The sequence below is a fragment of the Mandrillus leucophaeus genome, unplaced genomic scaffold (genome assembly GCF_000951045.1).
Source record: "Mandrillus leucophaeus isolate KB7577 unplaced genomic scaffold, Mleu.le_1.0 Scaffold376, whole genome shotgun sequence".
NCBI lineage: Eukaryota > Metazoa > Chordata > Mammalia > Primates > Cercopithecidae > Mandrillus > Mandrillus leucophaeus.
The window spans coordinates 3184313-3201344 of NW_012103987.1; the positions used below are offsets into that span (position 1 = coordinate 3184313).

The 17032-nt window shown below is 33.7% G+C and overlaps 1 protein-coding gene across 1 annotated transcript in view; it reads left to right on the top strand.

Annotated features, from left to right (window-relative positions):
* The first annotated feature begins 8 nt into the window (after positions 1-8).
* PTEN (phosphatase and tensin homolog) overlaps positions 9-17032 on the top strand; it is a 100507-nt gene continuing 83483 nt past the window's right edge. Inside the window, exon 1 of the mRNA XM_011990298.1 lies at positions 9-570. Within this exon, the coding sequence (XP_011845688.1) occupies positions 492-570 (79 nt within the window). The 5' untranslated portion in view covers positions 9-491. The remainder of the gene's footprint in view (positions 571-17032) is intronic.

A 17032-nucleotide genomic window follows, 5' to 3' on the forward strand; every position in this document is an offset into this window, starting at 1 on the left:
CGGCGGCCGCGGCGGCTGCAGCTCCAGGGAGGGGGTCTGAGTCGCCTGTCACCATTTCCAGGGCTGGGAACGCCGGAGAGTTGGTCTCTCCCCTTCTACTGCCTCCAACACGGCGGCGGCGGCGGCGGCACATCCAGGGACCCGGGCCGGTTTTAAACCTCCCCTCCGCCGCCGCCGCACCCCCCGTGGCCCGGGCTCCGGAGGCCGCCGGAGGAGGCAGCCGTTCCGAGGATTATTCGTCTTCTCCCCATTCCGCTGCCGCTGCTGCCAGGCCTCTGGCTGCTGAGGAGAAGCAGGCCCAGTCGCTGCAACCATCCAGCAGCCGCCGCAGCAGCCATTACCCGGCTGCGGTCCAGAGCCAAGCGGCGGCAGAGCGAGGGGCATCAGCTACCGCCAAGTCCAGAGCCATTTCCATCCTGCAGAAGAAGCCCCGCCACCAGCAGCTTCTGCCATCTCTCTCCTCCTTTTTCTTCAGCCACAGGCTCCCAGACATGACAGCCATCATCAAAGAGATCGTTAGCAGAAACAAAAGGAGATATCAAGAGGATGGATTCGACTTAGACTTGACCTGTATCCATTTCTGCGGCTGCTCCTCTTTGCCTTTCTGTCACTCTCTTAGAACGTGGGAGTAGACGGATGCGAAAATGTCCCTAGTTTGGGCGACTATAACATTTAACCCTGGTCGGGTTGCTAGGTCATATATTTTGTGTTTCTTTTCTTGTATTCAACCTAGGGTGTGTTCGGCTAGACGGAACTCTTGCCTGGTTGCAAGTGTCGAGGCACCGATTGCTTGCTTAGGCTGTCTATACGGTCTCTTCCTGAGGGCTATTGTCCGTTAATACAGAATACAGTATGCTGTTAGTGGATTAGAGAGCTCGGTAATCCGGTCTCCTAAATGAACAAAAAAGTAGACGCTTTGAGGTTGAGCATATTTCGATTAAATCTTGGCTTAGGCCCTAGATCAAGGGTTTAGATCAGAATAAAATGAAAATTAGTGTTGCACGTATGCATATTGCATCAGAATCTTGCAGTGATTGTTTTAGTTTCCTGGGTTGCATTGATAGATTCTTTTAAAATATGACTGATTTGCATAACTTTAGAAGCAGAATAATTTTCAGTATATATGGTGCACATTGAGTGCAAAAAGTAGTTTTGTTAATGTTTTACACTTAAGTTACAACTTTGGACTGTATTTAGAAGTTTTGTAGTTTGAAATCAATAGTGCCATAATATACCTTATAAGGCGTTCTTACTAGATCTTTGTTATATTTACCTTTTTCTCTCCCTATGGGATGATGTAGGATAGGGCTTGAAATTTGCACTTCAGTAGCGTTTAATGTTCAGTGCTCTTGTCATAAACATGGAATGGATATTGAGTAGTTTTTGATCCCAGATGACAATGTGTAGGTTCAAGGGTATTGTGTGTGGCAAGTGAAGATTGCAAAGATAAAACTTCAGTTCATGCTTGAAATTTAAGTATTGTGATGCCAGAATTGCTGCTCACCGTTTTTAGATTTCAGGTTCTCTGACATCTTTTGGTATTGTTAATTTCACTGATTTGTGTAGAATGTCAAGTGAATTTTACCAGCTAATATCCAGAAATGCTGGCAAGAGAAGTTTACTCCAGCTTTAGATTGTAGGTATGTTAGCTTTTTTCATACAGTGTATTAAATTTACTGAGTCAGCTTGTTGAATAAGACAGAAGCCCGAGAATTTTAACAGTGTATAGCTTTAGTTGTCTAAAAGTTAGGCCTTCGGACTTCAAAAGTTAGTGGTCATCGAAAAGCATGAATCTTTGCAGTTTCAGGTACAACAGACTGGTTTTGGTTAGGGATGGGGATGGGGCCCTCATTTTGCAGAATGGAAAGTATTGACAGGAATTGAGAGCTATTGGTAGGCCAGTGTATAAGGTATGTGAAAACAGAAGTTATTGGTCTGAAGTGACTGAAGCATTTAGGCTCTATCAAGGCCTAAAATTTGGTAATATGAGTTTGGTAATGCGAATTGTGGCCGTGGACAATATTTAGTTAAAATTATGTAATTGCATAAGTACTAGCAGAGTATTTTTAATAAAAATTATTTCTTAGCAAGTATCAGTTGCATTTTGTCTAAAGGTAGCGTGACACTGCAGTGTCTATATGTCCTGCTAAAAATTGTGGGGAAGATTTTTTTTTAAGACAACGTTTTTATCGGGAGAGGTTTTATTCCCTTGGATTATGTTAGCTGCATATACATGTGCACAGTTAATTTTGCCCAAGTTTTTGTTTTGAAATGAATATAAAACTTACTGAAGAAGTAGCTTCCCAAAATTTAGTTTTCTGTTAAGTCAGTAATATTATTTTAAAACAGTATTTGCAAATTTTGAAGTTGGCATTAATTGAAAATGTTACTAAGGCTAAACTGGAAGATAAAAATGTTACTAAGGCTAAACCCGCTTGCCCAGAAGATAATTATGGAAAAAATTCTTTTGTGACTTCCAAAGCAGTCTACTGTTAGCATGAATTACTGACAGTCATCCAAATATATAGGAACAAAAAATTAAATGTTTATGTAACTTTGAAAAAAAAGCCTCTGAAGAAAATAATTGAATGCTGTCTGGGAGACAGATTTCTTTCAGCACTTAAAGTACATACACACTACTTTTACTTTTCCCACTTTATTTAAAATTGTCAGGGTTATTAAGACCTTAAAATTATTCTACCAGGTTTTTACATGTGAGCTGTGATGTGACTGGCATTTCCTTTGATTTCAGAGTATGTGGGTCTCTACACATGAAATTTATGTGACTTAAAACTTTCTCTAAAATTGTACTTTTAGTTATGCATAGAAAGCAGTATCAAATATTGTGTCAAATGACTAATAACACTTGATTTCTAGAGTTGTGGTTTTATTGAGCCAAAAGTTGGTATGAAAAAAAGTCAGTGAGGAAAGTCAATGAAGTGCTTGCTTTTTTGATAATTGCACTTCCAATAATTTTGATATTCCAACGTACTTGGTTTGCTTGCTTTTCTGTTTATGGGGGTGGGAAGGCATTAAAATGGTCATTGAGGACTTTGTCTTTGGCATGCTGTAGTATTTATTTCGGCAGCTAACCTGTGAAAAGTTAAATTCCTTTATGAAAGTAGTGATTGGAGTATTTTTATCTGGTAAAGAAAGATTAATAATGAAGCCATTTCTCTGACGAAAACTGAGGACAATAATTCAGTTTTAAAATATCGCAAAATTAAATTATTCTAAACATTTGTTAGTAGGGTTATATACTTTATATTAGTCTGAAAATAGTGCTGAATTTGAGACTATAGAAAAGTAGTGTATTTAGGGTATGTGGAAACTTTAGGCTTCTGTTGTATTTTTATTGTTTGGTAGATTTGCCTCTTTTCAAATAAATCTTCACAGGGAATACTTTTAACTTCTAGAGAGTACAGTGACTATTGAAGTTACCTAAATTACCTCAAGGTAAGTGATTACTGAAATTGATCATGAGGGTTTTAAAAAATATTCTATTCACAATATTTATTTTACATTGTTTTGTATCTGCTAAGTTATATTTCCTGAAAAACGTGACTGGACCACCTAATTGCTATATGATAACTTACAAACTTCATTTTTCATAGTGCTTATTCAAGAGTAAAGCACAACTGAAAGGAGTAATGTACAGTTTATGTGAGGAAAAAGGAATTTTATTGCTGCCAGTGTAAAAGTTTGCACAGCAGTATAGTCATCAATGCAGATTTACATTGGTTATAATATACTAAGTAAATACTAAATGATTAAAGATAATAAAATATGGTGAGGTATAACCACCTTCATTTTAAACTTAATTTTAGAAGATAGTAAAGTTCCTTTAGTACCTTTTTAGAATTTTATTTTCAATAACATGGGGAAAGCAACTGGTGATATTTTAATTTTTATATGAAACAGTGTATCTGCTTTCTTATAACCACATAAAATATATAAACTAAGTGTTACGAAATGGCTTACTTTTTGGAAGTGAAGAAGTCTTCAGTTCTTATTTTCTAGTGTTATTTTGAAATTTGCCTCCATTTGCTGTTTGTTCATTTGGTGATAGCGCAACACTTAAAAAAATATTTTAAGCTACTTCTGAAGTAATCACTTAAGTGACTTTTAATGGAGGAGTATTTGTTATGGGAAATTCAGTTCACAAAGTTTTAACATTAATTCACTTGAAGTAAACGTTTATTTTTAAATTTTCATCTCAATCTTTTTGGTAAGACAAAAGCTTAGGAAATCAATTTTATTATTGATATTGTGTGTGACTTCAGAGTTTGTAAAGAGAATTGTAAAAGTGTTGCATGCATATGACAATTTTCTGTTTAATTGAAATGTGAGGCCTCTGCTATACTACAAGGATTTAACTTCCAGAAAATGTGATATTAACATAGCTTAAGAAATGTATTTTTTTTTTTTCTGTAGAAACCATTGGGTTAAACAAACATTTCTGAAGTTTTATTACATAGAATCCATTAGTTCTTACTCTTGTTACTTTTTTCTTCATTTTTTCTGTTAAACTTGATTTTCAAAGTCAGCACTGAAGAATTCATCTCGTTGCCCGAATTCATTAAGAAAAGAAGTTAGGATTTGTTTTGAAGATAGTGACTTAGGAAATTTGTGAGATTGGGGTAGTCAGTTCTGTTTTACAATTGCTTTCTATCTAGTAGCTTTGAAATTAATGCAGTTGCTATCAGAAAGAATAATGTTGAGGTTAGACTGACCTTAGATTGGTAAGGATTTGCTGAGCAAACTGATAACTGTAAGTCTTTTATAGGGTGTATTACCGCCACATATACATTGTTCCGTAGGTGGTTAAAAGTATATTGGTCTGTGTTTGATGATTCTCTTTGTACATATTGAATATATGTATTCACTAATGTAAAATACTTTCATTTGTCAAGAAAGGTGAAATTAGTATATTGTACTTGACTCTTCACCTTTCCCCTAGTTTTTTGAATTTTTTTCATTGGTTGCAGAGGAAGTATTAGCAATTTCATTCTTCTAAAATAATTTGCACTGGATTAAATAAGTATTGGCAATTATTAATAGAAGAATAACATAATTTAGGGGTGAATTAATTTTAGTTGGGAAGTTTTTGTATAGTTAAGGTAGACTCTTCATTTGCAACAGTTGACATTAGGACATGTGTGGACATCTTCAAGGCATTACTTTTTGGCAGTGTTCAGAATTTTTTTATTTTTATTTTTATTTTTTTTTTTGAGATAGAATCTCACTCTATTGCCCAGGCTGGTGTGCAATGGCGGGATCTCGGCTCACTGGAACCTCTGCCTCCCAGGTTCAGGTGATTCTCCTGCCTGAGCCTCGCAAGCAGCTGGGATTACAGGTGCATACCACCATGCCCAGCTAGTTTTTGTACTTTTGGTGGAGATGGGGTTTCAGCACCTTGGCCAGGCTGGTCTCGAACTCCTGACCTCAAGTGATCTGCCTGCCTCGGCCTCCCAAAGTGCTGTGATTACAGGCGTGAGCCATTGTGCCCGGCCAGTGTTGAGAATATTTAGAGATGGATATTGTAGCTGTATCTGCCATCAAAGGAATTTTCTTGATCTCCACATAGTGTAAAAAAGAAGACTGTTTTTGCATTATATTTTAAGTAATTATACAAATAATTATTATTAGTACTTATCACTTTGAATATGAACAGTGAATCTAACAAGTATTTGAATTCTGTGTGTGTGTGTGTGTATGTGTGTATACAAAGTTAGGAAACCTTTTATCTTAATATTTATTAAAAATAAATTTTCGTTTCTTTGAAGAAAAGATTACCTTGGATTGTTCTAAAATTGTTCTGTAATTTTAAAATATGGTCAGATCTATTTTAAATTACATTAAAATATTGAGTATTACATTTATCTATACTTTTAAGCATATACATTGTTTCACTGTAGATTTTAGGGAGGCAGTGTGGGCTCTGGAGCCAGGCTGCTTGTTTTGTAATCCTGGATCTTCCATTTAGTAGCTGGATGACTTTGAGTAGGTTATTTAGATTTTCTCAATCTATTTTATCTGGAAAATGGGGATGATAATGGAACCTACCACATACGTTTATCTTGAATAGTAAGGGAGATAATATAAATAATTCCTTTAGCATAGTACCTGCCACATTGTAAATACTTACATGGTAGTTACTGCTCTGAAAAACTGTAATTTCAGGTTATGTATGAAGGGAAGTTATTTGTGTTTTATGGTGTATGATTATAACTGAATTTCCTCAGTTTGGGCCATGTTAGGATTTTAATTGTTTCAAGTTATAAGTGTCTTTAAAAATAAGGGTATTCCTTTAGGAAGTCCGAGTATGACATGTCTGTGATTTTGCTGTTTCATCAGAAATGGGAGATAAATCTCTGCTTACTCAAACTGTTGACCAAAGTAAATTATTTTGCTTTAAGATATAATCAAAAACTATTTGCTTTAAGATATAAAAGGCAAAAACTTCCTATTAGCATAGTGAAGTAGAATTTTTAAACTTTGTTATAATCTTAAATTTTCTTTAGTGTTGAAGATAGGTCAGTTTAACTATCATACATTTTTATTCACATAAAGTAAACTCTGCCTCAAATGTAATAAACTTAGTATGAGTTATGTAAACTTTGGTCAATAGAGGTGTATTTCTTAGCATTTCCTTTTGAAAATTTCAGCTTTTCGAGGAAGTCTTGCAACTGAATGTCAAGTTACATTTATTACAATAAAATTTACACTTAATATAATCTGTAATGCATTAATATAATATGGGAACTTTTAAAGTATTCAATCTCTGTATTATTGTGTCCTATTTCCACATTTGGCCAGGATTCTCAATATGATTTAGGCGCAAGACGTGAGAAGAAAGAACTAAAGAATTTTTTTCTTAATGTTTTCTTATTGAATATGGGGAAAGATGAAATAAGCTTATCTGTCCAGTAAAGGCCATTGTGTGTACATAGGGATTGTTCTTTTTTTTCCCCCCCTTGACCTGCACTGATTTCCCAGATGTACCACAGCACCCTTAGTAGTGAAGCACTTGACTTCCAGTGAGTGGATTTTTGTGTGTGTGTGTGTGTGTGTGTGTGCGCGTGTTTTATATTGCAGAGTGAATACACTCTGTCTGATACTATGTAACTGTCTGATTATGTGATTTTTTTTAATGCATTTTATGTGTTTTGTAAACTAGCTATATTTTTGGTCCATGTCTAGGTTGTAGAGTTGAATTGTGCATTTTGGCATCTTGAGCACAGCTGAGTTTTGTAAATCAATCTCTCTCCTTGCGCTTAGTTTTTGCTTTGGATCACTACCTAAAACTTACTATTGATTTAATACTAGATCACTTCAGCATAGCTTTGACTTTTATTTCCTTTGGTTTTTGTAGATTTTCAGGCTGAAGTACAATAAGCTTCTCTGTTCTTTACTAGTGCAAAGATTGTATTCTGTGAATTTTGTTTGTTTAATACTTTTGATCTTTTGAAGAGGATGTAATTATTTGAGGTATTATGAAATGCATTGTGATTTGAATTAGATACTCTTTCAAGATGGAATTTTGCTCTTGTTGCCTAGGCTGGAGTGCAGTGGTGCGATCTTGGCTCACTGCAATGTCCGCCTCCTGGGTTCAAGCGATTCTCCTGCCGCATCCTCCCAAGTAGCTGGAATTACAGGCATGCGCCACCACGCCTGGCTAATTTTATATTTTTTTTCAGTGGACATGGGGTTTCTCCATGTTGGTCAGGCTGGCCTCGAACTCCTGACCTCAGGTAATCTGCCTGCCTCAGCCTGCCAAAGTGCTGGGATTACAGGCATGAGCCACCATGCCTGGCCTCAGATACTCTGTTAATTAGATGCATTTAAAAATTTAACCCACCATAGCTGGCCTGAATAGTTGTATTTTTAGAGTGATTAGTAAATATCATATACATGTTTAAAGTTACAAACTTTTTGCTTATTTTAAAATGCAGGATTCTTTTCCATTTAAAATTCCCTCTCTTTGTGAGACTTTTTGAGTATTCTGGTTACTCTAAACTGATTGGAGATTTAGATAGAATTGAAAACTGTACTTTTAAAATGAAATTTTGGGGATGTCATTAAGCTTGATTTTTTTAGGTTTTTTTTTTTTTAGTGTGTATTATAAATTATTTCACATTGTCAGCGATAAAATGGAATACGTGGGATTTTTTTAAAAATTTATTTTATTCATTTTTCTAAGGTAAAAACACTGTTTTGCTAGGCTTAATTTGACCATGTTGTAAAATTTATTGTATACCTTGAAAGAATCATTTATGAAAGATATTGAATTAGCTAGTATATACTCTGTCTTATGTAGTTTTTGATTAACAGTACACTTTTTAAATCATTAGCTCATTTGATTTTGCAAAGAAAAACAGGCAACCTAAGAGGCAAACAGAACAGGCATTACTTTTTTTTTTCTTTCTTTTTTAATTTTTGTTTTGTAACTTCGGAATTGTAGCTCCAGTGGAATCAGTATCTTGTTAATGGCTAGTGAAAGAAATGAGTCTGAAGAAGGATGCCGGGCTTTTTTGGCACTCGGTGCAGTGTTTTTCCCATTATGTTACATCAGTGGTTCTTAAACTTCAGTGTGTTAGAATAACCTGAAGGGCTTATTAAACTATGGATTGCTTGCTCCACCCCCAGAGTTTCTGATTCAGTAGGTCTGGATTGGGACCTGAGAATTTTTATTTCTTAGAAGTTTTCAAGTGATACTGATTCTGGTGGTCTGGGGATCACACTTTGAGGATCACCGATGAACACTATCTCCCACCAAGCAAACCCTTAACACGTTGTGCTCCTTTAGGTTATTAGAATTTATACATGCATTATCTCATTTGATCTGTAAACTCTAAGTAGCTTTGCATGGAAAATGTTACCCTGATTTTATAGACGAGATAGTGAGTTTAGAAAGGCAGTATGGTGGAATGGAGCATAGATTTGGAGTTGGCTAGACCTAAAGTCCAGATTAAATCTCTGCTCAAGGCTGGGCATGGTGATTTACACCGGTAATCCCAGTACTTTGGGAGGCCAATGTTGGCAGATTGCTTGAGTCCAGAAGTTCGAGACCAGTCTGGGCAACATGGGGAGACCCTGTCTCTACAAAAATATACAAAAATTAGTCGGGTGTTGTAGTGCGCACTGGTAGTCCCAGCTACTCAGGAGGCTGAGATGGGATCACCTGAGACTGGGACTTTGACGCTGCATCAGGCTGTGATTGGGATACTGCACTACAGCCTGGGCAACAGAGTGAGACCCTCTCTCAAAAATAAATAAATACATCTCTGCTCAGCCACTTCTCAGTTATGTAGATACACTGCCTAACCTTAGTGAACCCTGTTTCAGCATCTCCAAAATGGGAGTAAAAATCCTAAATTTGTACAGTGGTTTTTTAGCTTTATTAAAAGTGTAGGTGAGGTCTTTTTTCAGATTATTGATTGCCATCTGGGGATGATCCTCTTTCACCTCCTGTAAGACTTTTAGCATTGTCTGGAGACATTTTGGTGGTCACAGCTGGGGTGGTGGAGTGTGCTATTGGCTAGGGGTTTGAAGCCAGTGATGTTGCTTAACATCCTGTATGGCACAAGACCCCTCCCCGTCAATGAAGAATTATCCCAAAATGCTGTGTAAAATGTCTGGTATATAATAAGTATAATATTTGATGAAAATCAGTACCTTTGCCCTCAGGTGTGATATTTAAGAAGGTCAACTTACCAATCAGTGATGGAGTTAGTCCTAACATCTGGGTTTTCTGACTGCTGCTAGGCCAGTATTCTTTGTATTAGAATAAGAGCTTTGTCCACAGAAGATATCCCTAATAACAAAAAAGGTTTATTTGCAGAGGGCTCATGTGTTCTTTGGCTGATTATGAAAGTGTTGCTTTGAACTTCTGTTAGAAAAGGTTGAAGATGTTTTCCGTAAGTGTTTTTAAGTATAATTCTGTATGTAGTATTCAGAAGGATGTTTAAATTTTTTTTTAATTTTGCTAGTAGTTTTTAAAGTAATCCTTTTTCCTTTAATTATGTATTGTTGAACTGTTGGGAGTTACTTTTACTATTTTGTTATTTAATGCATTCTTTGACCATATGCTTTTTTATTCTAAAGCTGTTTTTATTATAGTCAGATATGATGAAGTTAAATGTACAATGTAAAATTGCAAATTTCTGACGAGCTATACGAACTTCTTAAATATTTCTAGGTAAAGAAAATAGGGCTGACTCTAAGGTTCTCTGATCCATGTGTTGCATTCTTTTCTAGGCCCTAAATTTGCTATGCCAGCCTGTTGAATTAAAGTGCTTTATTTATCTAAATTAGAAACTTGTATTAAAGTGAAGTTTTAGGAAAAAAAAACCAAAACGGAATGGAGTTTTAGGTTAGCCCAGAGATGGGAAGATGCCAAGGGGGTAACTTTAGTGGATTCTGAATTTTTTGGTTTTGTTTTGTTTTTAGGGCAGACAAATATAATTACGAAAGTGTTCTAGGAATAGATTGCTGTGATTTTTTTTCTGTTTGCGTGATTTTACAATTTGCTTTGCCTCTCACTTTTGAATGCAGAATAAAATGTCAAGGCCTTATTTTTAAAAAAATTCTTAAGAAATTTAAGATTTGACGTTAACAATTCTTTTTGAAATACAGAGGATATTTTGAGATACCAATTATTTAAGACAAATAGGACTCATTGTTACAATTCAGTTGAATAAGGCTTATGATGTTTATTTCAGTGTATGAATGAAAACTATGTGCTTATTGTACTTAAGAAAGTTTCTTTTATTAAAAACATGACTAAAAAGAATTTTAAAAATCACCCATTGTCATACTTCTGTGAAACTTAATGTTTTCGTTTTAGCTTCCAGTTTTGTTCATGTGCATGTACTTTCAAGCCTAGTTCATGAACTTGAGGGTGTTCTTTTTAAAAAATAATTTCCGTAGCACTTTGTCGTTGCCTTAATTATTTTAAATGGTGAAATCATCAGAAATATTTATTTTCCTGTACTTACACATTTATTAAACTTGTTTCCGTCTTTTTTTTATTTTCTGATTTTTTTAATGGATTTAAGATGACCTAAATATTAGAGAAGATTTTCATGGTTTTGATTCATGAAATCATAATGTTATACAAACCCAACTGAAGTATTAGAGCCTTGAAGCTTTTTCCCCCTAAATTACATACAGTAACTCTACTTGTATTTAATACTGAAAGCATATTTTACTTATTTAAGTGAGACTAAGTAAAATTTAGCTGAATACTTTTGATCTATCAATTTCCTTTTCCTGTTGTAAGAATATTACATTGTGTTGAAATTAAAGTGGATATAGAAGGTAATTAGAATAAACCGCCACATCATTTTTATAGTAAAGTGGTAATAACACTATTGCTTTGTTTTTTTAATCAAAAGGAGTATTGACTTGTAATGATGTTACTGTTCCCCGAAGCATGTTTTGAATGGTTTATATTTGCACAGTTGCCCAGGTAATCAGTGTGATATTAATTGATCAATTTGCTATATTTGCATTTTTAATCAGTACTAGTATTTGTGCTTAAAAATTTTTCATTTGTTTTATCATAATTTTTAAGTGTCAGATACTAAAACAAATAACCTTTATTCAATTATAATTTTTTTTTATCAATGAGGCGGTATTCATTTATTCATATAGTTAGAACAAAACAATATTTAAAATATTGAGGTAGAAACAAATTAGTCTCTTTTTAAATAAAAGCCAGATTACTTGTTAGACTACCATTTTTCCAAATGAGGTAAAATTGTTTCAACTCTTAAACTTAAGGAGATTTTGATCTAAGTGTGGTATGTACCTTCTTGTGGGGTGCTAATGAAAACAGGGATGGCAAAAAGAATTTTGTTTGTGAGTGTACGCATTTATGCTTTTTGGCAACCCAAGAAATACTCTTACATCTGAATATCTTCCATGGACTAGCTGTAGGAAATCTATATAAAATAAATAACTTAGTATACTGAAAGTATGACACAGTTTTACATATCTAGATTGTGGTTATGATTATATATATTACTATAAGATATGCTAAGGTGCTGGTTATTAATACTATTTGGATTTTTTTTTTAATACTGAAAAGGTTACACAGATTGTGATTATTGTGTAGTGTCCAAGAACTAAGGCCTACCATCTGTTACTCAAATGTATGAAAAAGTTAAGATAATTTAGTGATATAAGTGGTTTTGACACCACTGTTTTTGGAATAATCTAATTATGATTTTTATAAAGACTAATATCAAATTTTAAACTTTTGCAAAAATGAAACCTAATAGTTATACTGTTATTTATATTTTTCTATTAAAATACAGATACTGGCTGAGAACTAGAGATTGTGTAATAAACGCCTGGCCTTTAGTCATTTGGTGGTTTTGTTTTTTGTTTTTTGTTTTTTTCTCAATTGTTTGGATAGTTAACTGGACATCATGTTTTAACTTGAGATATTAAGTTATACAAGATTTTGATATTTTAAACTAGTTTTCCTAATAGGCTGAGATATATAAGAATTCAGTATTACAGGACTCAATCAGGGAGCTGATTTAATAAGAATTTCTTAAAAATTTGTTTAAATGTTTTTCAAGTTCTTTGCTTCATCTTCTACAACTTAATTCTTGTCTGTATGCAAATTAGCTTCCCCATTTAAAATTTTGCTGTTGCATTTTAAGCCACTTATAGAAGTTGTTTCTGTAACTTTCACCCACAAGAATTTGGTCTTACCAAATTGTATAAGTCTTTAAAATTGTGTATTTGGCTTAATATTATAGAATCTGATTGATTTTAATTTACCTTGTTTTATTTATTATGTTGACATTTTCTTGAGAAATTTGTTATGCCAAATGATTAACATAATAATATTTAAGTTTAGATATGGTTTTGAATTTACGTTTTCATATGCAACTTTGTGTCTGTGGCCTATGTTTGTTTTTTTTTTTTTTTTTTTTTTTTTTTTTTAACAAGAAACATCTTGCCAATTTTTAGATTAATCTGTGAGAAAGATTACTTTACTAGAATCAGTTTGTAGACTTCGGTGAGAACTGAATTATAGGCTATGAAAAAAATACCTTTTGGGCCTTTCTGAATAGACATGTATACATAAATTATATCTCTTACATTAAGTGAGGCACATATGTAGGTGAGATTTTTACCCGAATATTAAAAGTTTAAAAGTCATTACCTATTCTGTTTACTTAATAGTATTTAAAGGGTGTGAAAGGTGTTATGTGTTTCTGTCCCTTGTTTTTATTCCTGTCTCTCCCATCTAACTATTGGCACTTTTATCTTCCCATGTATTAAACTTGTATGTTTTAAAAGCTTATTTACTGGTTGAAACGGTTAACTTAGTTTTTTCTCTGAAGTTGCAGCCTAAATATTTTCTGTTTTTTTGTATGTCCTTTCAATATGAAAATTCTGCAGCTAATCATAATTAGTAATTGTACTTTTTCACCATTACAATAGTTGGTTTCATAATAAAATGGTATTCCTTCAATAACAAGCATTTATAGGTGGTTTATTAAAACTAAGGGTGTTATCTATTCAAACCAAGCAGTACAGACTTACTTTTGAATCTGTTAATATGTTTTACAATTGCATATTATTAAAATTTAAAATGATTTTGACTAGTATTTTAGTATATGTAATTTTAGATATTTTGATAATTCACTACTTGAGAATGAATTGTCAAGTAAGATTATAAAGTTGATGTAATAGTTAAAATAACCTTCAGTGGGAATAGGAATCATTTAATATTGTTAGATATTTATATTATTAGAACAATCTTCTATGATTCTTACTAATATAGTAATGAATAACGGACAATATGTTTGCTTTCATATTTAAAAATTCACGTTCATTTCTAGTTTATGTTTTTCTTTAGACTAAAATTCTGCAGCACTTAGACAAAGCTATTTTTGCCAGTTGGAAAAAAAGTAAGTAATTTCCAACCAATTTCCTGGCTTGCAGTATAGAATAAAGAGACTTGATTTTATTACATTAAAGCCAAATATAAAATGATGCAATCTAGCACACACTTGTTTGGAACTTTTCTCTTTTAAATATTCAAATTAAGAGGGCGTTGAAAGGTAGATTTTGATTATTATTAGCAACTATAAAAGTTTTGCAGTTGGCTTATTGGAAAAAGAAAACTCCTTGCCAGAGACACATTTGTATTAGAACTTTGTTTTCTGAGTACCTTATGTATAGTAGGTTTCAAGTATTGGTGAATTCGTTCATGGTTAGGTCTGCATAATTACTGCATATGGAAATTTTGGAATCTTATTTTTTCAAAATGCAGCTATTGAGAGAATATGCACTAAATGTTACTAGATCTTTGTTTTTCAAAATACTGGTATCTCTTAACATCTTCTGCACTTTACCTGTTTGAATATCTTTTTTGCTGTAAAAATTAGTGGCCTTATGTCTTTCTGCATAATTATAAGAGTAGCCAAAACCTCTTTTAGGGTAATCACCTCTGGCAGAATAAATGATAAAAGCATAGCTTTTGTAAGCAGAATGATATTACAGAATCAACTTATAAATCTAACGTTGAATGTAAAGATGAGTATTAAAGGTGCTGTTTTAGGAACTTTATGGTATTGCCGGGTCAGCATTACGATTTTAACTTTTTACAGTTTTTCATATGCTTTTTTTGTGATTTTGCTGTAGAAAATTAGTTGGCATTTGGCTTAGTTCAAGTATATGATGCTGTTGACAAGTATGTCTGACACATGTCATTGAACTAATAATATTTTTGAAAGCTGATAATGTAAGTTATATCTATATTTTGATTCTTCATTAGTGGTCAGTCTTAGATGTTTTTAGTGAGAGCAAAACTATAATATATGTGTGTGTGTGTGTGTGTGTGTGTGTGTGTTTTAACAGCAGCAGAGTTCTGAAACAGGAAACCAGTCTTATCATATTCGTCCAGAGACCTAGGAAGAAGGTAATTGTTTGGTATACTCGTTAAAACCAGTTAGTTGGGCAACTTAAATTTTTAGAGGATCACAGATGTAGGCTTGAGCAGTTGTAGATAATTTCTTTTTTTTCTTTTCTTTTTATTAAGATAGAGTCTCGCTCTGTCACCCAGGTTGGAGTGCAGTGGCGCGATCTTGGCTCACTGCAACCTCTGCCTCCCAAGTTCAGGCATTTCTCCTGTCTCAGCCTCCTGCGTAGCTGGGATTACAGGTGCACGCTGCCATGCCCAGCTGATTTTTTGTATTTTAGTAGAGACGGAGTTTCACCGTGTTGCCCAGGCTGGTCTCGAACTCTTGAGCTCAGGTAATCTACCCACCTCGGTCTCCCAAAATGCTGGGATTACAGGCGTGAGCCACCATGTCTGACGATAGATTATTTCATAATTAATACCTGCTATGAAGAAAAGTTGATTAAAATAGTTGAGAAGTCTAGTGCACTGTCAGCTAATATACTAAATTATACTTTGGATTTTAGAGTATTGCTAACATTATCAGTGAGTGACTTGATATCTTCCTGAAGTTCTAATTTGCTTAACTTTAATCGAGGTTCAGAGCACCTTGATTGTTCCCTTAAAAATTAAATTTTGTAAACCTGTGTGTAATTTTCCTGTATCTGGTTTGGATAGATAGCTTTAAAAATGGTTCTTAAGTTCAATGAGTTCAATTGGGAAAGTAAGTTAGTTCTATTTTAGATGTGTGTCACTGGAAATTATCTTTCCCTGTTTGTTACATGCACATTATTACAAAGTTGTAATCAGTGTTTTCATACTGTTCTCTGGTCTGTTTTTTTTTTTTTTTTTCCACGAATACACTTCATTTGTCAACAGATACTTTTAAAGCTATAGAGGTAATATTTCATCAGGTGAGGCTAACTACCATGGTTTGTTTGCTGTACTGTGTTAGGGTTATTTTTATTTTTTTCTTTTATAAACAGTATAGTTGTGTATATGTTTATATAGTTTACTTTTGGTTTATTAGAATATATTGCTAGAGTGGGATTACTGGATTAAAGAGTGTACAGTATTTTAGTTTGTTTTTACAAGTTGCAGATTTGTTGCCAAATGAACCAGTTTGTAGTATTGCTAACGAGAAGAATTACTAGCAAGTCTTGATATTACTTTTGAAGAGTGTGATGATTCCATTTAGGAAGATATCTAAACTTCTATTTCAAAGCAAAAGTGTGTGCAGATTTCTTACTCATGACAGATTCATATAATATAAAAACATGAAAGTTGTGAGGTCAGGTTGTTTGGAGAAGTAGAAAACTTCAGTAGAGTTTATAGATAGGCAGTCTTCCTTTCTGGTTTGGCACTGACAGCAGATTAACTAGAAAGTGTTAGAAGGAACCTAAAATTTATGCTAAAGTCGATTTAAGTTAATTAATATGCCAGAATTCCTCCTTTTGCAATTTATTTATAAACATACCATGTTGAGTTGCCTTGTAATGAGATATTTAAACTAAATTTAAATAACAGAATTCATGCACCATCTAATAACAACCCCTTATTTACGATTATAGAGTCCTTTTCAATTTTATAGATATTTTCATGTATCCCATTTAGTCCTTGAAATAATTAGCGAAGAAGTTACACAAGTGGTATTATCCTTATTTTACAGAAGAACAAAACAAAAATATATATATGGCCCAGAGACTGAGTGATTTACCTGAGGTTATGGGCTTGAGATTGCATAGCTGGAAGTAGAACCTTGGTCTTCTATATTAAATGACAATATTCATTAAGTTCTTAGCACAGGATTTGGTACCTAGTAAATATTTAAATGTTCCTGTGTTATTCCTGACTATTCCTTCTTTATTCTTAAAACCCCATTTTTTGAGCACTCTTCCTCTTAATATTTATAGTTCAAGCTTTGTACCTCTGTACCTTTTTCCCTTTAGAAAATAAGATTTTAGGCTGCATTAATTTGATCTGTACAGGAATGATTATATGTTTTATATATTGGGACAAATTCCTCCTTTTTTTTAATACTCTAAGTTCTAGGGTACATGTGCACAATATGCAGGTTTGTTACATATGTATACATGTGCCATG